Source organism: Danaus plexippus, chromosome 15, assembly GCF_018135715.1.
Source record: "Danaus plexippus chromosome 15, MEX_DaPlex, whole genome shotgun sequence".
Lineage (NCBI taxonomy): Eukaryota > Metazoa > Arthropoda > Insecta > Lepidoptera > Nymphalidae > Danaus > Danaus plexippus.
This window is the reverse complement of record NC_083547.1, coordinates 7,800,749-7,827,443: the sequence shown is the minus strand read 5'-3', so window position 1 is coordinate 7,827,443 and position 26,695 is coordinate 7,800,749. Positions and strand designations below refer to the sequence as shown.

The window sequence follows — 26,695 nt, the reverse complement described above, 5'->3', positions numbered from 1 at the left end:
ATTTGTTAAGTCTATTCCAAATAAAATTTATGTGATTTTATTTTATATTTAAGTTATAGAATTTAGTATGTAAGACATATTCGCAAATAAGTATTAATTTGGGTGCAATTTCAATGTAATAGGTGTTTTAAAAAGACTTCAGCATTTACTAAACTAGTAATTTATATATAATAGGTAGGTCTAGAATGTAGTGTGTACTTTAAACATACAATCAAATGTGCTCTGTACTTTAGTAAACAAAGTTATGTTTTTATAGTACAATACATATTAATCAAGTTTTAACTCTATATTAAGTATTAAATAATACTTTTCTATGTGTAATTTATTGTTGACCTCAGTAATGCTGATAATTGTTTTTTATATCCTGATAATATGGTACTAGGTACAGATTATTTGATTCTTCATCATCATAAACATGGTTGTATAGTTCGATCCCGTGTATTTTATTCCAGTTCCTAGTGAAATGTGTATTATTAAATGATATCCATTCAGTGTATCTATATTTTTCCGTTCGGATGCTATAACCCATTATTTTTATATCTTTCAGTTTTGGTTTATCAGAACTTTTTGTAGGTTGTACCTGTGGCCGTGGATACTGGGATATGGCAAATGATCTACCAGTATTATGTTTGTTTGACATTAATTGTACTAAACTTTTTCCACTCGAACATAAAATGGATTTATCATCATTATTCTTACATTTTGGTACAAATATATTAAACCCACTTCAAGTAAAGTTGGGTGTATGTCGACCAATTCAACAGGATTAGTTATGACCTTGGGCTGAAATCCGGTATTTTAAAAAGCAAGGGCACCCTCAGGGCGACATCAAAGTTGCTATACTTCGCCCAAAGTCCATTTTCACCCAAAGACCAACCTTTAAAAAATATATACAGTTAAAACATGCAGTTCATTTATTGATGAAGGATTTCTTATATCAAAATATTACCATGATCACTAGTAACAACAATTATGGTGTTGTCTTGATTTACATGGCTCATAAGTTTTCCCAAAAGATCATCTATGTATAGTGACGCAGCATAATAACTTTGCCTTATCTTTAACGTCCATTTCGGAGGCATTATACCAAATGGGAAAGTAAGGTTTAGTTTCTTAATGTCATCTCTTCGCCGGACATCCGACCAAGGATGCCAAGATACCAGCGGTAGACCCTTAGGGATAGACGACACACGTGGCGGATTCACTGAACTAATTGGAACATTTTCTGAAATTATCAAATGTAGAGCAATAGTAGCTTCATGTTGTTGAGTTTAAATTTTAACAGTTAATAATTATCAAATTTGTAAAACTTACTCAAGTATTTATGAGGATATTTTAAAGGAATATGAGGCTTGTGAAATCCGACAGCTAGCAGGAAGGGTTTAGTTTGGTTTCTATTTTTAATAATATCAATTGAGTATTTGAGGGTTTCGAGGTCAGGTAATGTATTATCGGGCTGTTCCTTAACGTTGATTGGACAAATCAGATTTTGTGTAAAGTTATACTATGTCTATCTTTACACAATGCATCGTCTTTATATTTTTCGGTTGGAGGATGATAAGGTTTTAGTGTCCAGCTATAAGGATAGTCGTCTGTAAAATTGGAACTCTTTCCTGGGTGAATATTTTCCAGCGGAGTACGTATCGTATCCGTGTTCCTTGAATATTTGAGGAAATGTAGAAAAATTTCCAACAGTGTCGCGCCAATAATTATAAAAGTCATACAAGCGTAACTCATCTGGTCGACGACCGGTTAAAATAGAATTTCTACTTGGTGCACACAACGCTTGCTATAAAGGTAAAAATAACTAATTTAATTCATGTTTAAATATAATTTACAAAAAAAAACTTATTTACTTGTGCAAAAGCCTTTTGAAATGTGATTCCTTTTGCCGCCAATTTTTGAAAATTTGGCAAGTAAACTTCCTCTGAAAGGTATCGCATGTCGTCAATGATTATAATCAACACATTGTTTCTTATTATGTTCTTTGCTGAACATTGTATTTTAGAGAAAATGAAAATATAACAATTATTAGTACAAACATCTTGTATTAAAAATGTACAAGATTAACATTTTTTAATGATAACTCAATTAAATTCAATTAAAACTATATTGACATTTCTTATAAGTTGCAAGTGTTGTTTTACATTTTTTATATTATTATATCTATTCGGTTCTTATAGTTCCTCAAAAAATAAAAATAAAATTAGATAACTATTAGCAAAATAATAATAAAATTAGTTTATGTGTATATTACGCAAAATTTTATATTATTTTACATTTAAAATATGGCAATGTTTATCGACTTGACATTGAGCTATACGAAGTAGTGTATTGTGAGTGTATATATAAATGAAGTCTTGTACTGTGTATACACTGTATTTACATACACATTCATTGATTTTTCATTTTGTGACGAACTCACACATGCAAGTGAACTAGTGGGTGTTAAGTATTTTCAGTGTAGGTGTACGTGTTTAGAGATATATTGTCATTCAAAGTTCAAAACATCTGTTGTATGTTGTTGTTGTATATTTTCAATTATATATACATCATTTTATTTCTAGTTCAATACTTGTATTAAAAAGCATTTTACAAAACGAAATCATACGACTGAGTGTGAGTGCTGTTATACTTTATCAATTTATTGTGACGTCATAGTTTCCATCTGCCAGTAAAAACGACGCAATTGTTATTTTAATCAAAAATGGAATTAAAATGAGAAAATTTGTAACGAATAAGGTAAGTGGTCTCGTGAAAATTATCATCGCCTTTTACAAAATAATTTACGTAACAATCTATTAGGCTGTTGAAATGTCTAACTTACATCGATTTCCTTTGTCCTCGCTCCTAGGTTTTGCACTGCAGTTAATATCGGATTTATAAAGTAAACCTGATTCAATCATTAAGAAAAAAATTGTCTTAGTAGTTACAACGAAAGAGTTTTTATCTTTATAGTAAATATTCAATGTTATTGATATTGTTTTCCCGACATTGTTTATATCCATAATTATGTAATCTATAAAAATCTGAGAATTTACTTTTTTATGTGGCTTAAATTATTTTTTCTGCATATGTGTTAAGTTTTTATATAAATTTTACACTTTTAACTGTTTTTAAAAATACGTGTCTGAATCATAGAAAACAATAACAAAAAATATATATATAAAACTGAACCTTATGACTTATATAGTTAAGATTGAATTTTGTATAATGGCAGATTTTTTTGAATGATAACAAATTTATTTTTATTATCTTATTTATGTGACTTGCTTGCCGTTATGTTCTAAAGAACTTAAATTTATTGCTTCGAAGTAAGGTTTAGGTTTTTGTTTGTTTTGTAATCAACTACAGAAACATAAAAGAAATTCTAAAAATATTTATGTCAGATTAACATAAAAAATACCATATTACAGGTAGTTTGATGTTATCCATTGCATTAAATTCAAATATTTTTAACATTTAACATCGACTTGAAAAAAACATTAAAAAGATGTTGTTTACAACATGCCAGTTATAATAACAACTAAGTGTGATCTAGGCTGTTATTTCTTCTAGATTAAGCATTAATTGTTATTCATTTTTTTTTCCTATTGTTCTAGAGTATAGACAGCAAGTATGTCGGCGGAGTCTCCGCGGCACGCGCGCTCGGGCGGACCTCTCACGGTGCCCTCCCAGCCGCCCAGCGACCGCAGCATCATTGACGCCGTGTCCGGCTTCATTAATGACGTCACACTCTCCTCTTCATCCACTGTTGATCCAAAGGACGTTATACAGTGGGCTAGGTGAGTGAACTTATATATATTAACATTAAATAAAATAAAGATTAGTAGAAGCATATTTTAGGACTTGATAAAAGTAAAATTAGGTTTTAACAACAAAGAAATTGTTAATTTTTATCCAAATAAGTGATAATTTGTTTAAAAATATTTATATCATTTAAATTTCATCAGGTTTGAAACAGCAGATATAAATGAACCTACACAAGAAGGGGATGGTGATAATGATGTTCCACCATTACTGCTCATCCTGGGCTATGGGTCAGGGGTGCAGGTCTGGTTGATTCCCTCCAATGGAGAGGCGCAGGAGGTACTGTCGTGGAGACAAGGCACTGTGAGGGTGCTCCGTATACTGCCAACTCCGCAGCACGGCGACTGCTTTGCATCGAAAAGGCCCCTCATAGCTTTGTGTGATTCTGCCAGTCCAGGACCAGCCTTTTGTTCATTGATCTTCTTATCCATTAGGGGTGGGGAGCAGGTAAGACCTAGTTTTAGTTCATAAACTGTACAACCGTTTTGGCTTTTAAACTGTTTAAAAGTAATAAAGCAAGTTATGTGTGATGCATTAGTTATTTTACCATGTGTATAAATTTCAGGTGAAGAGTATTAAGTTCAAGAACCCCATCCTGGATGTGTTGGCCAATAAGCGTTCAGTGGTTGTGTCATTCTCTGAACGTTTTGCTGTTTTTGATGCTGCTACTTTAGAGGACCGGCTGGCTGTCACCACATGTTATCCGTGCCCATGTCCACTAGGAGGGAGCGCTCCTATCAACCCTTTAACCCTCGGGGACCGCTGGCTGGCTTATGCTGAGAAGAAACTCAACCCATCAAAACGTAGCAGTGGAGGATGTGAAAGTAAGACACTAGATTAAATCCTTTGTTTTTTATTTATTCATGGAATTCATTTGTTTTTCATTCATTTCTGTGTATTGTACCTTCTAGAACATTCTATTTTAAAGCAAAATACTATGAGATCACGTTTAAGTGTTATTAACATACATTCAGAAAGTTGAATGCACATATACCATAGTGTACAATTACATTTTATATGCGATAAAATAATTACGGTTTCTTTGTTTAATCTATGTGCAACTATATAGAGGCTAATAGATTAAAATGACCTTGCACTCGTTGCATTGGTGCAGTTTATATAAAATAAAAAAATGGATTGATGTTGAAGTGAAAACCTGTTATATTTCCGACAAAAACTTTGTTTTTTTTTTTCGGTTTAAAATTGGAATACGAGTTATCGTCATGCCAGTATTATTCGCTATTCCAGTTTCGTTTACGATTTATAGCTTAGTCAAATCGCGATTACCTGAATTAAAGTAGTAAAATGGTCTATGTAATTTATAGAACGGTTTTATATTTATAAAATATATTATACTACGGATATGTCAAAAAAAAATTATTTATTTACCTGTTACGTAAAGAATTTCAAAGATAAATTCCTTGTGCAATAATTGTGTATAATGTAAGCAATATATTACATTGAAAAGTTTTTACTTATAATATGATAACGTGATATTTTGTTTGTCTGTATGTAAGAATGTTTGTTCCCCTTGCAAATGTAAATCTCTAATATCATAGAAGCAATAATATTCAGTGATAATTGACTAAAATATATCCTGAGGTATCGTGAGAATCGTAATCAAATCGGGCGTATCCGATGGCAAAATGTAGTATTGGATAAAGAATATTAAAGTGGTAATTAGTGGCTGTTAGATTGCAATTAGTATGAGTAACCGTATTTAATGGACAGCCGAGTTGAATTTTAAGTATACCTAGCATTGAATTTGCGATTGCAACTTCGACTTTTACGAAATTTACTTCAAGGCCCGTATAAAACTTAATTAAGGAGTCACTTTATTAGTTTGTACGATAATATGACATCGATATTTTGTTTTAAAATTATTATTTTTTTATATATATGTATTTGTATTTTTGATTTAAGACTCGGTAGACTAACTTCTTGGACATTATTCTGTGACATTTCATTATTTTTATCAGATATCGTTTTAATGTCTGTGTTGTAGGATTTGGGTTTAAAGGTATTGAATTGGTTGTACGACGAATCGGTTAGGGTTTGGTTCCACAGAGTCTAAGAACTTTTAATGTAGGAGATTGAAGAGTTACTTATAAATAGAACTGACGGATTCTAAAGAGACTACAATCAAACCAAGTAACCGAGGTCTAGAAAGCGAGTAATTGAATCGGAATGTCTTCGCCCAAAAATTAACTATGAAGCCCAACAAAAAATTTAACTGTCTCGTTTCTTTAAGAGTATATTCTTTTAATTTTCTCCGTTTCAACTAACAGCTGAAGGGGTAACGAGTTATACGGCGACTGTACTCCACGCGGCTAAATCTCTCAGTAAGGGTCTGCGAGGCCTCGGCGAGACGGTGGCGCATAGTTTGGCGGGCGGTCGCAGCACGTCGCAGTCACCGTCACCACCACACGCTGATATACAGCAGCCGGGGGTCGTCACTATATTGGACATCGAGGTATTGGATGGCATTGGCTGGCGTTTGCTGGCACTTGGCATACAGGAACCAGATAGCAATGATCCCTTAAGCAACGTAATTTATATCCCAAGATAGTATATTGATTTTTTTTTATGTTTTCGAATGACCTTTATTCTTGGAAGCCGGTTTTTGTCAACAACTTGTGCTTCGAAGCGAGTCTTTGTAAGGATTTCTTTATTTTTAGTATTTTATTGTTTTGAAGCAGTAAATTTACTTGTATAAGAAACATTAAATGCTGTTGTGAGCTTCAACAGCAAAATTCGATTGCTTTTATTGTTTGTATTATAGCTTAAAACTAAATTCTAGAAGAATAATATTGTATGAAAATTCATGGACACCAGGATTTGTACCTGCCACTTCCGGAGTATCGTATCAGTCGCTTTACCAATTAAACTATCGTGCCCGACTGTTGAATTAAACATTATGTATTTGGCCGTCACATTATAGCGCGTTCTGTGGACATTTGTTTAAGTATAAGTGTGATGTAAATAACATAATTTCCGTAGGGTAATGAAGATGAAGATAGTCAAGACTGCGAGGAGCCCTGCGACCCTATAGTGGCTCACTTCATCGCTCACTCGGAGGCGATTATAGCTCTGAAGTTCGACCCCAGCGGCATGTTGCTGGTGACCGCCGATCGGAGAGGTCACGACTTCCACGTGTTCCGTATAAACCCCCACCCCTGCGGACCCAGCCTGGCCTCCGTGCACCACCTGTATATACTACACAGGGGCGATACTACGTCCAAAGTACAGGTGATATAATGTTTTTGAACACTGAATCTTAACGGCATGTATTTAGGACTGATATTAAAATGACACGTCAATGTTAGTGGAATTATTACAGCGATTAATGTTGACGTGTAGTAAATTATTTTAAGTTAAATACTTATTGATTGTCGCTAGATATGTACAGCTGTGACAATTTTATATAATTCAATATTAAATGTTTGTGTCCGTTTGCAGGATATATGTATATCCGGTGACTCCCGTTGGGCGGCCATATCGACCCTCCGGGGTACGACGCACGTGTTCGCGATCAGTCCCTACGGCGGGGCGATCGGCGTCCGCACTCACACCCAGCCGCGGCTGGTGAATAGACTGAGCCGGTTCCATCGCTCGGCAGGCCTGCCCATACATCATACATCCCACGTCCCGCCCGCCGCTCACAGCCCAGTAAGGACATAATATTGTATCCGTTACATGTATATGAAAATCGCTCCAATAATTAAGCAATGGCGTTCAAACTCAATGAAGCAAGTATTAGTGTAACTAAACGACTACAATACTCATAAGCCAATGTTAATCAGGTTCTAGAGTCCGGGGCGTGGTTTCCCAACCCGCGTCTCCCGCCGTACCCGCAGCCCGCGACTTGTTCGCCCCTGGCGCAGCTGAGACCCACACACCTGCCCACCACCACCATCACAAGGAACAGCTCGGGTCGGTACAACAATGAACGAATCGAACGGAAGAAAGTCATTGTCAATAATTATCGGGGATATTTATTGTACATGAAGTTGTTACTTAATTAATATTAACCCAATGGAAGGGTGGTTCGGCTTCTATCTAATATCGTGGCCGTATCGTGCTTGGACAGTTTGGGAAATATTATATTTTATCTATATCTTCTAAAGACTATTCTATAGACTTCGGTCTTCTCATATAAAACCTACTAATGTATATGTCTATGCACAGGTCGTCAGCGTCTGTCATCGTTGTCTGAAGAGGGCGGCGCGGCGCCCCTGTTAGCGCGGGCCTGTTTCGGTGTGAGCGGCTCGACTGGCAGGGCCGCCTCTGTGCCGCTCTACCTTGCGGCGGCTAATGGGGCATTGCTGCATCTGGCTCTACATCCCAAACCGGCCCGCAGTTCGTATCACAATCTTCATTTTATAAAGCTAAGCTATGCACAAAACGAGTAATAATCATTAATTTGATTGGTAATATAGAAACCTGATAGAATCGGTCGTTTTTGAAAACCTGCATTAATAGCCTTGTGTGGTGGGACTGGCTTAATGAAATATTCCAATAAGTCTTAAAATATCATGTTAGTATCAAAACGGGCTATTTAAAGGCTATAATAAAATCTAATAACAATATAAAATTATAAATAAATATAATTTTGAAACACTGGGTTCAGTGACTTAGGATTACGTCTTGGTCTTGTCACACTGGTCTCGGCCATACGCTGACTGGAATTGTCTCGAAGTTAGCATTGAAAAAATATATCAAGAACATTTCTAAAAGAAATTTGTCTATCAATTCCCAGGTGTTCCCAAGGAGAAGATATGTGACGAGTCTCCCATCGAGCTGGAGGTTGAGGCGGTGTCGCAGTGGCCTCTACAGCGTCCTGCCGCCGCCTCCGACCTCCTCGCCCCACTCCCTCCCTCCAACCCCCTCTTACAACCCATGAGCTGTAGGGTTAGTGTGCCTCTTATATTAGAACATTATCAAGCAACCAGAAAAGTTTTAACAGACAATTTGAATACAATTAAAATATGTATTATTTTAATATATTAATAATTTTAAACCCCAGTTAAATTTAATTTGTATCGAATTCTATAAAGGATCTTTGTTAATACATAATATTATATAAATCCGTTTAATATTAGTAAGTCAATCTTAGTATGGGTCTTGTTCATAGTTGTTTATAATATATATATATATATATAAATGTCTGAGTGTGTGTTTATTAGCGTTGCGCGGACATATGTATGAGTGAAGAGGAGCGCTGGCTGTCTCAGGTTGAGATCGTGACGCACGCCGGCCCGCATCGCAGACTGTGGATGGGACCGCAGTTCGTCTTCAAGACATACAACTGTACGGGGTATGTACTCACACAACATCAACTGATTTAAACACTAATAATAATTTTAACAATACGTAAAGTAATCAGTATCAGTGTCATTCTTTATAAATATCTCCTTGAAAAATAAATCTATCTCTCTCTTTCTTTCTACCAAGAGTGACTATTGTTGGTTTTCCTTTAAGAATCTCTCAACTCCTCTCCCTAGGTCTACGTCATCACTATCAGAGGCAGAGGCGGTGGAGGTGGACGCCAGCGCAGCCCCGGCCCGCTCCAACCCCGTCAACATGCCAGGGGCGAGGCCAGCTGTGCCCGTCCTAATAGACTCCGGATCAGCCAGTGAGTGACGTCACAAATTTTCCAATAAGAGAAACGAGGAATCGAGTTAGTAAATTCACGTGTTAGGTCAGTTGAAGTTTGGTATGTCAGTTAGTAAGTGACGTCACGTATAGCACTGGAGTAGCAGCTTGATGAGTGATAGTTGTGACGTCACATACAGCGCTATAATAGAAATCTGGGTCTACCAGCTGCTAGCTACCGACGTCACGCGTAGTGTTAGAATATCAGTTTGAAGTCTTCACTAGTTAGTGACGTCACAGGTGGAACAGTATATTAGTAGAAGTTTAGGGAGTCAGCTAGCTCACTAGCACATTTTAATTCAGGGTCACATACGAAGAGATAAAGATAAAGGCGTCTCATTGATGATTGAGGTGTTTGTATGATGCAGGTTCCCTGGAACACTCTCCGTCTGACAGTTTCCGTCGCAAGTCGCTGCTGGAGCCGGGGCGAGTGTGCGACGTCCAGCTCAGAGAGGACCTCGCTGAGGCCATGAAGGAGGATCACGGTACGTCTTTCACTCATATATTGTGTTAGATACCGCTTCACTGCTTACCGATTTTAAGTACAACGTTTGGATTTAGTATAGCAGGTAGTTGGAGATTTGAGTCAAACAAAATAAATTACACAAAGATATCTTGATCGAATTGGAAGTTTTGAATACATACGTATATTTGTTATTGATAGTTTGCGTATTGATTACATTACTATCCTTGTCGGAGTCATGTTTCGTCTGCGCTAAAACTGAACGTTGTATAATTCTATGACAAGTTTAACATTATCGCTTCGCGGTTCGTGTAACGCTGTCACTCTAACTTTGACTTTATACCGAGCGTGAGTCGAGTGTTTTGCCGTGACCTACTTCATCAATAAAATGCTGAAGCGCGCAAGATGAAGTGCAAGTGGAGAAGTTACCGAAGAAAGCTCAGTAAGAACCGGACGAAGCGAGAGGACGCGTCCTCTCGCACTCTATACCTAGCCGAAGGCACCCGGCAGCTCCGGGCTTTCCGAATAACTTGTCCACTACACTGATGTATCGTAATTTACTAACGCGGTTGCCTTCGGTTCGGTATAGGGTTGCCGCGGGTGGAGCGCGCCTGCAGTGTGGAGCGCGGGGGAGCGGTCGTGGCCCGAGATGTCGGGCCGACCGGGGCCGTGGCCGCGCATCGCGAGGAGCCGCACGCGCCAGCCTGGACGCGGACGCGCACACGACCTGCAATACTGACGAAGCGGCCTTCCGACCTGTAGTGCGTGCGCCGGCGACCCTGAGCCCGCTGACACCGGCGCTCTCAGCTCGAGAGCTTCCTTGTTGTACCACCATCCCAGCGCAGCCCGCGCCTCCGCGGCGAGCCTCGCCGGACGACAACCCGTTGCCGCTCACCACAGACGTCGTCATACCGGCCGAACTGACCGACGGTCGCCTCGAGTTCACTCATCTGCCGCCCGCGGAGCCCATTACTGATACGATCGGCGGGTTTGATTCCTTCGCAGATTTAGATGTTAAGGATACATTTGTACATAGAGATCTCGATTACAGTGAGCGAATGGAGAGTGAGAGAATGAACGATAGAGCCCCGGCACCGGACAGAGAGTGATGAGGTGCCGAGTTCACTGCCAAAACCGAAACGGCCATCGGATGATATTCAACCGTCGGCTCGACCTAGAGTTAAGAAATCTCCCACCACAAAAACGCATAGTGATAGAGCAGCTAGTGATATAGATAAATTATGTGTGAATGATAAAGATTTTATGAATATACACAATGATGATATGTCTTCTAAACTCCGAGCAGCGGAGAAAGAAATTAAACCTCAGAAAGGAATAAAAGTGTCTAAAGGAATTGAAAAGCAGAATCAACAGGGTATTTCAAAAAACGATAAAGATATAACCCAGTCGCCAGAACCTAATGTGAGAGAGACCACCACGAAGTATGAAAAACATTCAGAAACGATTAGAACAGAAGATCAAGCTTGGGATATGCTTTTAAACGATACACAACAAACTTCTAAGAAAGACGTAAATCTTGTTACCGCAAACAAAGTTGAGATAAAAGATGACGTGAAAGCAAAAACTAAGAAAAGTCGTAAATCTAAAAAATCTATTGAAGATCAACAAGCCAAGGACGACGAAGACAGCTTTATAGAAATACATAATATAGAAGAGAAGCAAACGACCAGCGGAGATCTAGTTTCTATATCAATGCCTTTTGAGGACATTGAATCTTCTTACTTGCCGAAATCTAAGAGACGTTCAAAGAGCCGCACACCCGAGAGAAAAGATGTCGCCGAAAATAAACAAGAAAATATCAACGAACAAGATTTTGATATTCCAAACATTAGTAAGAAAAATAATAAAATGAATGAAATATTGACTACAGAATCTAAAACACAGCCGATTTCTTTGTCTACTACAAAAGATATAGATAGTAAACAGAAAGAATTATTAAATGTTGATGCTAAAACTGGTAACGAACCTAAGGCTGGCAAATCACTATCGACCAAAGAATCACCAAAATTAACAAAGCGAAAGTCCCCGTCACCGAAAGTTGATAGAAAAGAAGAAAACAAAACTGACGATAAAGAAGTTTATGTCATCGAAACAACAGAAGATGACTTTCCTGAAATACAAATAACGAAGGGGAATAAATCGAATAAGAGGTCTTTTCAACTCTATGAGAAGAAGAAAGAAGAAGCAGCGAAACCGGCTAAATCTTGGAGTTCCGTAGCTGCTTCTAAAAATAAAAAGGTCGACGAAGTCAAAGTTGTTACGGAAAATATTGAAGAACAAGAAACGGAAGACGAGGAAATGAAATCACCAGTATCGCTTCAAGAAAAGTTATTTGAATTGTGCAAAAGAAGAGACATAATGGTAGCTGAGTGCGATGCTCCATCAGAACTTAATTTTGTCGAGGAACATCATGCTGTGGTAGACCTCCCTCCTTTGGAGCAACTAGATTTCGGTCTAGACAACTTCTCACTGGAGGTCATGCGGGACAGTCTTCTGGAAGTCAACGAGCCGAAGGTCTCCAGTCCGATTTGCAAAATCAACATCGATGAAATCCTGTCTTCCATCAAAGAAACGACATCGAAAGCTATCGAAACCAGTACTTTCAATCTAATTGATGTCGAAAAAGTGCCTGCTAGGAAAGAAAGGGGCTTCAATATAGTCGAAAGCGATAAAATTACGTCCCAAGAAGTCAAATTGGAGGATGAGGTCAAGTTCGAGAAGGACGAACTGGAAAAATCATCTGACGAGGAGATGGCATCACCAGTTCTGTCGACTGACAGCGATAAAGAAGAAAAAAAATCAAGCGAAAACAGTAACGCGACCCCGACAGCGAAGCAATCTAAGTCTAAAAAGTCACGTAGGAAGAAGAAATTATAGTGTGTTTCTATAGTTGAGCTTCGAACTTAGGCTTAGCTTGTGGGTTTTATTAAGCAATTTAATATACGGTGTGCAATGCTGTTAGTTCTCGCTTGCACCAAGGATTAGAAGTATCACGTTAATCATAATGAATGAGAAAAATTTACATAAAAAATTAAAAAAAATACAAAGAAAATATATAAAAAAACAGATTTCCCTAGATTTTTTGTTGGGATAACTTTGAATGACGTTCTCATGTGATAATCTTATGTAACGCTAGAAGTACCATAATGATAATATTGATAAGGATCTAGAAAATATTAGGTAGGAAATTTTATTGAAATCTTTATCGCAGCAAAAAATTTAGTTTGCAATTATTTATTACAGCCCTCTTAGTACTTATTTCGCTTAAATTATTTCCAAATATGTTTTAATTTTTTTTTCTTGGTGCACTTTTCGGCCAGTAAAGTAAATGTTACCTAATCTGTGTTATTTTTTTTTTTATTATATAATAAAAATATATATATAAGAATCTCTTATAAACAATATTCTCTGTACATTGTATGTATATTATTTTAATCTCTAAACTTATTTATTTGTAAGATGCGCAGGCGCATTCAATTACATGGAAACTGTTTATTTAATAGCATATTGTAAATATATAGCAGCTCTTATATCTAAAATACCTCAGTTTTAGTTGTCGTGATACATGACTTAGTCACCTAGTCAGTTCTGGGTATCAAATGCCACCTCAGCTGTCTTTACGTACAAATATTAATATAGCCTCTACTAAGAGATTTCATAGTCGAACTCAAAACAGACAGTTTAACTCTCTCATACATACACATGAATTGATATTATTATGTTTAAGGATTTTAATATGGAAAAAGATATCGGATTGTTTTTAGTATGAACATGGAAAATCTTGGTAAGGGGTAAAGATTACTATCGAGTATTATTTACTGTGTTTTTTTATATGTTAAATCATGACATATTTTTTTTTTAATATATATATTTCATTTTGCTGGCTCACAAGCTCTAAAATTTGGTGCAATCTGATGGAATATTTATTGGTCAGTGCTACTTTTTAATACCAAAAAAAAGTTATTTGGAAACTGGTATTACCATTGAATAAATTGGTGCACTTTGAAATAAATGTATTTGAGAAACATATCATTAGCACTTTATTAATATTTTAGTTAATTTTTTAGTTTAATAATATATATTTTTTTAATTGGTGGGTTTTAAAGATAACATAGATAAAGAAAATTAAATAATATAAGTAAATAGACAAATTTTAACCATTATAATAAATTAAAAGATATTTGTTATTGTAATACCATTTTGAAAATAGAATATCTGTAACAACAAAATAATTTCTGGAACAAATTTTTTTTTTAAATATTATGCTTATTAAAAATAATTATCTCTTGAATTAGTGCTACTAATTATACATATATATATTTACTATGCAGAAAATTATTTTCTTTTGTTTTTGTAAAAATGTTATATTGAAGATTGGCTAAAATATGATTTTGAGATTGTATAATTAGATTTTTGACGAAGTTTTAAAAAATTATAAAATGTTTTATTTTATAAAATTTACATCGGAATGTAATTATTATTATTTTAATTCAAATGACGGATTTTAATGTTATAATAATTGTTCTGACACAGATTTGAATGTATATTTAGGATTTGGCTAACACTAACAGTAAGCTATGTTGTGGAGTGTTTTGAATTCATTAGTAAAATTAAAAAGGATACATTCGACAGCAAATATAAGAAGTTTTATTTATATCCCAGGAAAATAATATGAATTGATTGTGTGGTTACGAATGAATGGAAACATAGTGCTTTATAGAAATTGAATGATTACCCATGTTATAGAATAGAGTTAATGAAAGAATGAAGTTCTAAGTATAACTGAGGATAGAACAAGAATGAGAAGTTTCTCTACTCGGAGCTAAGCACGAATCCATACAATAATTTAACTTTAAGTCTTATTAGTAAATATATCAGTATCATTATATACAAAGGTTTGGAATGAGACGGCACAATGTATGTTTTGTACGGTGTACCAGGTCGCTTCTCAGAGCCGGAGGAGCTAAGCTCGAGCAGTTTTAGTTCCTCGCGGGCGTCCCCGCCGTCGTCTCCCACGCCCAGCTGTGGGGGCGACATGATGCACTTCCCGGGGGACTCCAGCTCGTCGCTCTGAGGCATCGTTAACATTTGCTGCCTTTGGAACCAGAAGCGCTTGACCTAAGCTGGGCTCGAATATAGAACTACAGAAATATGAACCGAAAGAATAAAGCAAAATTTGCGTGAAAAAGTTAAGTGGAATTATGGAGTATGGTTAAATAGGATTTAAATGGTTCGTTAAGTTTGAACTACGAGTGGTGTGTGACGCGCTCTGTGCATCGTTTTGAAGTTTTCTGTGGTGTCAAATAATATCCCATGATAGGCAAGTAACGACTTTTAAGTTTGTGGCAGTCAAATGTTAAACGATTTTTTATTATAATTTTATAAAAATGATCAATAGAATAGAATTTTACAATTTATTATGTGTATATCAATCGTAATTGTTCAATAAACGTTTACTTATTTATCTATTAATATTTAAGATTATTATTACAACATATAATCGCGTTTAGTTGTAATCATGCTTGTCATTAAGAAACACATTTTTGTACAACGTCTAAAAGAATCAATACATAATCGACCTTTATGACATATGTTAAAAAATAGAATATTTGAAAATAAGATTGAAATGTAAATTAAGGTATAGATATTTTTTTACGATAAATAGGTAATAACTAATAATAAGTTTTTTTACTCTGTATGTATCGAGTATAAACGTCACAATTTGTCAATATCGATTAATAACGATAATCATCATTTCTTAGTGTTTTTAATTTTTTAATCGATGTTCTCAAGTATACATGTAAGATTATGCATGTGATTGTGTCAGTATAAATATTTAATTGCATATAGTTGAAAATGTTAGTGATGCGCATTTTATTTACCGCTACTGTGATATGAATATTAATTTGTTTGACGATTTATTAGATATATAAACATTCCGTACAAAGAGACATTAATTCATGCTTCGGATCTGCTTTGTGACGTTACGCTCGTCTGCTTCCCTGTGTCTTCCTTGATTCCATTTCTGTTTTGTTTGTTTTTACGATTTTCGTTTAAAGGTTCTCAATAGTTAATTTTCATTGTCTATAACCAATTTTATTGCAACAGAGGAATTTTTTTTAACGAAGACATTGCGACAGAAATTTTTAATTTTAGTGTCAGGTACAGATAATTAATTATGCTTATTGGGAACCAAAATAATATTAAGTTACTTTATTATTTGTAGTTGTTCGAAGAAGTCCTTAAGTCGGCGTCATTAGATTTAAAAGTATGTATTCTATGAGTGGCATATTAAATTATAAATTACGTATTATTAATAAATTCAAAAATCTCTAATCTAAACGACAAATAATATAAATTTCGAGTCCCTTTCTTATATTTATCTCTATTTAAGTGTTAGCTTTATACGGATGCCATAAAAGATCTATATAACTTCGCCTATCTTGCAAATGAAGTTACCATTGAGAAATCAGATCAGGGTAATCTGCCATTATGAGAAGGAAATACAAAAAGTAACGAAAGTATTTGGAATAAAAATCATGAAGCTAAAATTATTTATTCATAAGTAGTCGAAAGTATGTCGAGTCTTTTATTTTTAGTTTATACTTACGTCATTTATATTTATTTACTTTGAATTATGTTAGGAATTTATTTTTATAATTGTTTTTATTAAAATTTATCATTTGTCATCATGAAGGTTACAAAGGAAGGAGGCATTATTAATTTCCAATTGTACGAGAATTTGTTGAAACATTAATTCTTTTATTGATATATAAAATGAATAATGGGATATTACTTATTATTTAAGTTTTTAATTTCCGCTATAATAAGTTAAATAACCCTTTCTTTCTAACCTCTATGACAATCATTTATTTTGGTTGTGAGTAAATAAGAATTATGTTACGCAAAATGTTTTGTAAGCACGAGATATGGGATGTTTGGCATGTTTATTGGTGTATCTACTTAAAAAAATTGTGATGAGGAAATCTTTGTGATTGTGATGGTTGAATGTGATAAGATTATTGTGCGTTTAGTTACTTTTAAGCGATATTCCTATATTTTATTAAGGCTTATCTATAAGTTTTTGTATTGTAAGCATTGCGTAAAAATATATGGAATTCTTAGAGGTTCGTTTAATTTCTAATAACCTAGAAAGAAAAGATCACATATACATATTTTTTTATTATAACAGTGTAAAGATTGTATCAACTATAAAATTTGGAACGTATAAAGATCTTAAATATTTTTTTTACTTACAACACTAATTATTCTTACTTTTTTATATAAAATATCTGATATTTCAAAACTACTTCAGTATAACTTATTTGGGACGGATTCATTACATTAATTACATTACACAAATATTAATAACTACATCTAAAAAAGTGTAAATAATAAATAAATAAAAAAACAATAAGACTTGAGCTTAAAAATGTAAAAGAATGTTTTCATTAACTAAATATAAAATGTTGGAACACAGAAAATTGTGCTCCGTAATAAGCAAACATAAATAACCGATATAACTTTAAAATATAAATTGGAATGTAAATAACAAACAAAAAAATTACTCCTCATGTCATACACATTTTATATGAACTCTCACAATGAGCGTGTCGTCCTTAACGAAGCCGTTCCTGGCAACATCATTAACCACTGCATATTCGGTGTAACCAAAACCCCTGACACATATCTCCGTGGACGGCTTCCTGAATGCTATCAAAGTCGAGTTGGACATCATTGTATCCCTCTGGGTGAGCTCCGGGTTGTATTGATTGATCATAGCGAAGGATATCCTCCCATTGAAAGGCCATTCCAAACAGTCATCGTATTCAGTTTTCATTAAATGCACATGAAGAGCAAAACACTGTGGGTTCTGCGGTGATATGTTGAGCCGGACACAGAATCTGTAATGACGAGATCTAAGGCTTTAGCGAGTATTCATTTAAATGAAACTAATATTTTGCGGATAATTGAGCAAATCTTATTATTTTAAAATCTACATAATCCCGACGTTTCGGTTACTTTGCAGCTAGTGATCAAGGTTGCAATATCAGTTTCATTTAGAATCTGTAATAATACCTACTTGTGATACAACTAGCTATTTCTTTTAGGACGTATGTATTTAAAACAAATTTGTTTTGTATGAATTATTTAATTACTGAGTAAAAATCTTTTAATTTGTAATACGAGGATAAAATTTACTACATTCAGTAGTTTTCACACATCAAAAATAAAGACTACAGGGAAATCAACATTTTTTAATACAAAGTTAAAAAACGATAATTTCTTACCTGTAACCATTAGGCGAGGTATAGAAGCCAGGGCTGTACAACATTTTAAAATGATCCTTCTGCATTGCATCTAACCTAGCTTTAAAATTGTCTATCTTCCAAATATAATTTCCCATACAGTAACGGAGTATTAAGTCGTTGTTTTGCTTCATTTTGGCTACAGCAAATGCTGACATTTGCTTTGAAATGTTGGCTATGACTATATCCAGTTCACGATTCCTCTGTTCCAGCACCACAACCCTTTCATACAGTGCCCTGTAATTTGTGAATATGCAATTGCATGTAAGTTAATGTATTAAAACACTCAGCAAATAAAAGGCTTTTACTACAAAAATCGTAAAGTTGAAATTAAGTCTTCACTATCAATAGTTTACTTGATAACAAAATTTCTTAGCAGAATTTGAAAAATTTTTTTCATTCAGAATAATATTATGTTAATTTATAGCAATTTGCAAATTCTATTAACAAGTACTCTAAATGTCCCGTAATAATTACATCATATAAAAATATTTGCTATTTCAATTACTTTCGATAAATTTTTGCCCCAAACCAGCTATGTATTTGTTTTAAAATATTAAAAAACTATACAAATAAACCCATGACTGTTAGGAAATTGTCATGCTATTGTGACTAATTTAAATTAATTAATTATCAGTTCATAAAAAGCTTGATTCTTAACCTTATAAGAGCGCTAGTATTGTTCACTGGTGGCGATGTACTCGCAGCGCCATCTTTGGACGGTTCCCATAGAAGCATAGCTTCTTGCTCCTTGGCATCCATACTGGCATTCGATATGTCATTGTCGATTTGTAACTTGGAATAGGCGTTCATTAGGAGCTGAAACGAAACATTACAAAATTTTATCATTAAACGAGGGTAGAAACAACTTTATATACAATAATCTTAGTTTGTCAAACAGTCATAAAAGTCAGTAATAATTATTAATAATTTTTATAAATTACAAGTAATAAGCGAAATAATTAAATAAACAGAGTATTATATTTACGGTATAGAAAATTTCTTATAAGAATAGTTTACTAGCCCATTCCATTAAGGGCACGATAGCATAAAATCTAAATGTCTAAGCAACTGTCACCCGAAATTTGCAAGTCGTAGGTTCGAATCTTTATCATCAAGATATATTGTATATAAGTAAATTGTCGCGGTTTCACAACATTGATCTGTTGACAATCTGTTGACAATGTTGTGATGAAATTTCTAAGACATTAAAAGTAAAAACTTAGTATGAATGGCATCTATCACATATTGTTCTAATTCCTATTCCTTATTCCTATTCGTATTCCTTGATTTCATACATTTCCAGTAACATATATAACTTACACTCATGTGAGTCTGTACATCACTATGTAAATGGCCATTCATTTCTTCCTGCGTTTCGAATGTCTCCTTGCAGCCGAGAGCACTGAATGTACATGGCACCTGTACTTGAGGTTGGGACGAAGCTTCGGGTTGATTGAACTCACAACTCGCTATGTGAGAGTCCAAGTCCAGTGGAGTCACTTTCACTGCACAGCCTTGAATAAAATGTGGCGAATTGTTCGAATAAACATTAGTTTTGGGCGTATATTTTACATAATTTTTGCAGAAAACTGTCAAGAAGTATTTAATTTATAGGATAATAAAGTTTGTATTTTAAAAATATTTTTACTATAAAAAAGTGTCATCAAGGCACAAGTCATTTTTAAAATTTAGGCTTGCAATATTCACAAAATCAAATGATTGTTGTACACAAAATTGTATTTAATATCCTACTGATATTATAAATGTGGAAGCTTGTGAGGGCATATAAAGATTTATTAACTTTCCAACCAAAAATTGCTTAATTGGTTTTGATGAAACTTTACAGTATTGTAATTTAGACATCAGAATAAAACAGGTTGTAATTTATCCGGAAATTCTGTGTAGTTACCATGGGACCAGGGGAGAGGAGTTGTATATAGCATGAAATCATGTGACTATATATATTGTTATTCATCTATTACTCTACCTATTTCAAATAAGCCTAATCCCAAAGTCAACAGGGGTGAAGTGTGGTAATAAACTAGTATTAAAATTGTTTTCTCATATAAAATCTTATAAATACCTTTTGTGGCAAAAGGACATGACATTCTTTGCTCTTGAATTTCCCTTTTAGTGTAATTGTCAGGGAATATGTCAACTTTCATACTGAGATTTATATTGTCAATTGGGCAATGACCACTATTTCTATAAAACAAAATATTGGAAAATTAAAATGTATACATTGTTAATTATAATATAATAATGATGTGTAAATGATGCAAACAATATAAATTAAGGAATGTTACAATTAAAATAATGTAGACACTTGGAATTTAACTTGCATGCATTTGTAAATATTATATTTTACAGTTAGTTAGGTACTTTTTGCACAAAATGTGGTGTCAGAATTATAATATCTTAAAAGAACCGTAATATGTGAGTGAAATCCAAATTATATAGTCCTATTTTAATTTATTGCATGACATTATGAATTAACAATTAAAATTAATATAAAAAACAACTAATGATAATAAATGACTACAGACTACAATATATATTAAAAATTTATGATAAAGTTATAATGAACTTACTGTAACCAGGAAGTGATGCATGATTTACAGAATTTGTGACCACATGTTGTGATGACAGGATCTCTAAGCCAGTTCAGACACACAGGACATTCATACCTTGACTCTGGCTGATTGGTGAGAATAGTTTCATTAAGGGCTGTTATACCCATAGGCTGGAAACGGAACAGCGAATTCGTTAATATTTTTAAAAGTAAGTTTTTACACTTTTGATTCAAATGTATGCAAATGAGGATGAGGTCATATAGGTCCTTTATTTTAATTGTGTATAACAATATTAACTTATAATATTTTTAATAATATTCCAAATTTAAAATTAATAAAAAGCTAAACTCAACAGTTATTCGTTAGCTGCATTTTAAACCTGGGCTATAAAATCTTATTCTACTACTTACAGCTATACCTTCCGAAGCATTTTTAATTTTGTTGGGATCCATTTGAATAAACGGCTAAATAAATTAATATTTTTTTTATTAATTAATATTTGTTTTTTTATTTCATGTATTGCTGAAATTAACTATTTTCTTTCTTTTTTTTATAGTTTAGAGTGGTTGACACTGACATTTGACACATCAGAAGACGTCAAAATGTACGAGTGTAGGTACAGTTTATATAAGTTTATAGAATATACGAGGGTTGAAGGAATAATTCCTGATGTAGTTCATTTTTATAAAATTTGCAATATTAGTGAAAGGATATATTCTTGGCGCAACAAATCAAATGCAAACGGGTAATAGAACGGGTTATTCATGATAAATTAATTCATATAAAATCTTTCCAAAATCGCATATAAGTATCGGAGTTTACAGACACTAAAATATTTTATATAAGCAAATAAATCATTATTCACAAAGTCAGATTTTATAATGATGTGTCCCCAGATTGCTTTTTACCAAACTAAAACGGTGTAAAGATTTTTTTTTTCTAAAGTTATTCAGGGATATTGGAAACTGAGATGCAGGATTTTTAAACTATTATGTTACTATTAACGAATAATTCTTTTAACTTTATACCAATTTTATAAAAATATATACGTTTGTATATATTGAATATAATTTTATCATATATATTTTATATCATTTTTGTAAAATTTTGCTCTATATTGAATAACGAGGTACTTTTTTTTAATATTTACTATGAGAACGATTTTTTGCCCGAATAACTTTTAAACATAATACTTTGTTATGGAGTTCAGTATTTCAAAACTATATATATAATTGAAAGGAAGAAATGATTCCAAATATTATTATTATCAGAAGTTTTAAAACTTTAAATTTTTTGAATTTAGATTTTAAATTTGTCACTGTATTCGCACTGTAAACCAAGGTAGTTGAGGTAAAAAGATAAATCAATAAAAAAAAAAATTCACAGGATGTATATATACCGGTAAGCATTTTTCATCACTGAAAATAAATAATGTTTGGCAATTTTGAAAATTGGGTAACTGTCAGCCGGACCACAAAATTTCTGGATCTTGAACAATTACTCTTTAACATTCAAATGTTTATATTTGGAATTCTGGACGTCATTTTTAATATAATTAATGATTTAAACTAAAACAGAAGTTGTAATTAATGGTCTACTTCCATTAACAATTTTATATATAAGATAATTTTATATCAAGATTGATCTAATAAATGTATCATATTCACAGCGTTAGGTAATCCTGCGATAGGCATAGAACTCCTTACATAAGTTAAAACCATTTTACAATTCCGTCCGAGCACGACTCTCGCGCAGAAATAATGTCAGCAAAATTGTGGCATAAGGTTTTCTGATTCATATGAGAAATCCTTGTTACGTTGCGTAACCGATTGTTGCCTATCAATCTTCTGCATTGTTTCTATTACGTCACCCTTAAGGAAAAATATTTGAATACAAAATTCGTTATTATAGAACATTTCTAAAATATTTTCTGATTAATATGCTCCGTAAAAACATAACTGAAATTAATATATTCAGTACTTTAGTATTCATCCCTCATTGGAGCGTTGTTACATATTATGTTTTCTCTGTATTGCATTATTATTTGTTATAACGAAAAAATCTATGTATCGAATAGCGATATTATTAAAAGAGATCGGAAACAGAAACTGCATTATATAAAAGCGATTGAATATTTATAAGTAGCCATTATAATTTTTCTTTCGACATGCTTCATTCACCTTAATATATTTCTAAATAATTTATGACATCTACTTTTGGCGAGCAGGTAAATTAAAAAAAAATAATTAAATTTAACAGTTCTATTACAAGAAAATAAATTTAATATAATTCAAAGAAATAATGCGTGAATAATAGCTACCGTTGGTTTTGAGTGAAGCGGTTTTAACGAGGTCAGAACAACATAAATTATTCTACAAAGTATAAATATTTCGAGATAAATACGACCAATTAACATTGTAACACATTTTCTCATAAGTAATTTGAAATTTAAATGTTACATTATGTAACTTGCTACGCGTCAAATTTAATATTGTGTAATGTTTGAATTGACAATGAAATTCATTCTACAAAGCAAACATATCAAACTAAGTTAGACTAACTCGAGAGTTGAGACCGACTAATCTATAAACAAGACGCGGCGCGAGTTACAAAGCTTCATGACATCAAGACAGCACTAATATTGTAGGAACGAAGTTTGTAATCGTCTTACAACGAGGTGAATTCTTTTTGTAATTTGTTTTATGTTTTGTTTTAATTTATTATAATATCTAACACCTAAGTTATAATTACTTTGTAAATTATATTTCGAAGGATGGTATAATTACGAACACGGTTTTATATTGTAATTTAATTTGTACTGAATTAAATTCTTCGATACAAATGTACTTTAATTATCTAAATTCTGCAGTCGCTTCGAAATGTCTAAATAATGACAATAATGTGTCAAACAAGTCTTTCATGTTCTGTCATATGAGCTTAAAAGTTTTTTAAACATGAATGTTTTTGCTTGAGGGACGTGCAAGCATGAATAAATGCGGGTTCATGTTAGTAGGAAAGGACTGGTGGATGTATTTTATGGACAAGTTAAGGAGCAAAGGATGTGAATCAATAAACAAGTCAGGCTGATAGTTTTATCTGGGAACTCCATCGATATACTTGTACCATGACGAGGAGCTCGTTAACTTTAATCAGATCCATAACAGGCCTTGCCCTCCGCCATTACAAGGAAGACTAAAAACTTGCGTCTCTTTTACTTGAGTTAATTTTATATATTTTATTAATGAGGTAAAAATTATGATGGAGTATTTTTTCTGGTTAACGTTGTGTTGTATCATTCGTAAACCTTTTCATATTTTGATATGAATCCTTTAGTTTAATTGTCTAATACTAAATAGACTTAACTATTTTTTAACTTATAATACTTTTATTTTTAACTTGAATATTGTTTTTAGTCAAGAAAAGAAAAATAATAGCGTTTAAATTTACGGCGATATCACATCTGTTAATTTTTTGCTACGTATTTTGTATATACATATTTGTGTATGTCTCATTACTTCAAAATAATGCACTTTTCATTTACTTCGCCTTCGGCAATCCTAATACGATTAATCCTCAATTATTATTTCATACTTTTAACATACAAATGCCTATTAATCGATTTTTCAAACATACTTTTAGTATTCAGGACTAAATTAAAGTTATCCTGTGTAAGCGTAACTTAAAAGGAAAATAAATGTATTTTAGACTGTTGTAAAGTCCTATATATTTACATATTTTACATATTTGTAGTTTTTTATTGAAAAAACACAAGGATTTTTCTGTTAACGAAATGTTTAAAATTATTTACAATTATTATAATGTTTACATTACAAAATTATGATTCCATTTAAACTGCTACTAACTAATGAAAATATTTTTGTGGGACAAACCCACAAAAATGGAAAATTACTTTAGTTTATACATTTCCGGGTTACATATATAGAATACATGGTTACACACATAGAACAATAAAAAATAACAATTCAAGTATGTTTTAATTATTCTCAGTTACAAGATGTGTTGTTGTCGGATTGTCAATCATCCACTTTTTTTTGAACCACCGAGTATGAACATCTAATTACCGACTTAATTGGATAAAACAATTTTGATATACGACACGATAACGACAAGACAACGGTTTTATGTTACACAGAACAGTATTTCGCCAGTGTTATATCGTATTGCGATCGTGACAGTGTCGTCAAGTTTAAAAAATACAGTTTTTATTTAAACCGTAGCACGATCAGGGTCGATCAACCTTATTTAACGGTAAAATAGACAATATCGCGTCACGGTGGGCCAGTACCTAGATTTTAACGGCCGTGGCTTAGAAGATAATGTCAATAGCCATAACCATACAATATCTATAACAAAACAGCAGTGATATCAATGTTATTTTTAACTTTATGTTTATATAACATACGGTTTCATTTAGCATTTTGACGTTTTTTTAAAAATTATGTAGGCAAATATTTTGACTACGAAATCTAAGATTTTCGTGACTAAACATTTAAATGAAACCATTATTTTTAATATCGTTTTTAGGCTAGACATAAATTTTGTTTCGTTGTAAATAACCGTGAAAATTAAATACTGTTACGTTTTTTTTATTGCCACACAAATTAAACATAAACCAGGTTTTTATTGTGTAAAATAAAAAAGTTTTAAGAGCTCCAGTGGGATTCATTAGATAAAATAAACACTTCATCAGCATATTATTTGTTTAAAAAAGTGTGTGCGTTACTTTGTGCCAGCAACTTATTGAAATTGATAGGTATCGATGATTTATTTTGTTTTTTTTTTTTGAATGTGGAATACAAAAAATAAAAAAAATATTTTGCCTTGCTTTTCGAATACTTGAACTTTACGTAAACAGTATACAGGTTCGATTTTAATGTATAAATTAATTTAAAATTTCGTTGTTCTAATATGTACATGGTGTTTATATAAATATTTTCTTTTGAAATAAAGGCATGTGTAACAAACAGTCAACAACATTCAATGGGTGTTACATCAATAGCTATCCGAAAGCTCAAAGCCCGCAGTGTGTAAGGAGACGCGAAACGTATCGTACGCCGCTATCTGTATACGCACGTGGCTTTTTTGGAGATTATTATTAAACTGGAATTTTCTTTTGTGTGCTAAATCATATTTGGAAATATTCAACATTTTTATGGTACGTTTCATAAAGATTTAAATATAATGTTTTTTTTTATAAAATTATATATTTTTTAAAACTTTGTTAGGGACACTATTATGTGATACTTAATTTTTTTTTTAATGAATTATAAAATTTATTTAATATTTTCATTACAATTATATTTTTTGAATTTATTTAAATAACTTTTTTACAATCCGTTTTTGTTTACATTTTGAAGTCTTTGGTGTGTTATTATTTTAAGTGGTTTTGCGATTCTTGTATAATACAATAGAAAACTTTTGTTACGTTTTCACTAAAAACTTTTATTCTTCTGTTTTCCTAAAAGTCCACCCAAAAGTCTTGAGGTCAATTACTTATTATTTACAAAAATATATAAAATATAAAAAAAAACACAAATTCTATTTGATTATAATTTAAAATATAATTGTTATATCTAACTATTTTATATACCAACCTTGCTTCGAAGTCGTTAAGTGAAAAGTTGTCTGTAATTTATTTCATAATGTTTTAAAGTGACCTAAGTTGTACAATTTTTTTGTTGCTTAATCGTAGTTTTATGTGAAATGTACTAAGTGGATGCAATTTACACGCCTTGTCTTACATATCTATGGCTTCTTTGGCTAGGATATATAATAGTTATGAACGTCGAATATAACTTTAAGTATCTTTAAGTTACTTTTAAGTATCTTTAAGTAACTTT

The 26,695-nt window shown here is 32.9% G+C and overlaps 4 protein-coding genes across 7 annotated transcripts; 2 read left to right on the top strand and 2 right to left on the bottom strand.

Annotated features, from left to right (window-relative positions):
- Positions 1-4: 4 nt before the first annotated feature.
- Positions 5-2,113, bottom strand: LOC116766212 (iduronate 2-sulfatase). The gene is given in 8 exon segments (XM_032655993.2): positions 5-718; positions 721-788; positions 791-877; positions 950-1,225; positions 1,315-1,497; positions 1,500-1,624; positions 1,626-1,789; positions 1,857-2,113. Coding segments are annotated over 8 exon segments (1,374 nt in total). The 5' UTR covers positions 1,944-2,113; the 3' UTR covers positions 5-334.
- A 232-nt stretch (positions 2,114-2,345) lies between these two features.
- LOC116766211 (breast carcinoma-amplified sequence 3 homolog) lies at positions 2,346-17,073 on the top strand. Of its 4 annotated transcripts, none has more exons than XM_061522704.1 (15): positions 2,346-2,463; positions 2,568-2,742; positions 3,603-3,785; positions 3,954-4,257; positions 4,376-4,634; positions 6,099-6,283; positions 6,811-7,059; positions 7,270-7,479; positions 7,614-7,743; positions 7,999-8,169; positions 8,570-8,721; positions 8,997-9,127; positions 9,315-9,445; positions 9,834-9,950; positions 10,518-10,947. In XM_061522704.1, the coding sequence occupies exons 3-15, from the start codon at positions 3,619-3,621 to the stop codon at positions 10,688-10,690; spliced, it is 2,379 nt and encodes a 792-aa protein (XP_061378688.1). In that variant the 5' UTR covers positions 2,346-2,463; positions 2,568-2,742; positions 3,603-3,618; the 3' UTR covers positions 10,691-10,947. The 4 variants fall into 4 exon arrangements, with proteins under 4 accessions (XP_061378688.1, XP_061378687.1, XP_032511883.2 ...); XM_061522703.1 differs by having other exon boundaries at positions 2,346-2,469; XM_032655992.2 differs by having other exon boundaries at positions 2,356-2,742.
- Positions 10,841-13,840, top strand: LOC133319203 (calponin homology domain-containing protein DDB_G0272472-like). The gene has a single exon (XM_061522706.1). The coding sequence runs from the start codon at positions 11,192-11,194 to the stop codon at positions 12,824-12,826; it is 1,635 nt and encodes a 544-aa protein (XP_061378690.1). The 5' UTR covers positions 10,841-11,191; the 3' UTR covers positions 12,827-13,840.
- A 43-nt stretch (positions 17,074-17,116) lies between the features above and the next one.
- LOC116766527 (TNF receptor-associated factor 6-like) lies at positions 17,117-21,418 on the bottom strand. The gene is made up of 7 exons (XM_032656415.2): positions 21,245-21,418; positions 20,853-21,004; positions 20,345-20,466; positions 19,582-19,775; positions 18,920-19,077; positions 18,241-18,495; positions 17,117-17,853 (listed from the first exon to the last, which is right to left on the bottom strand). Exons 1-7 carry the CDS (start codon positions 21,284-21,286, stop codon positions 17,526-17,528), a joined length of 1,251 nt encoding a protein of 416 aa, XP_032512306.2. The 5' UTR covers positions 21,287-21,418; the 3' UTR covers positions 17,117-17,525.
- Positions 21,419-26,695: the final 5,277 nt, after the last annotated feature.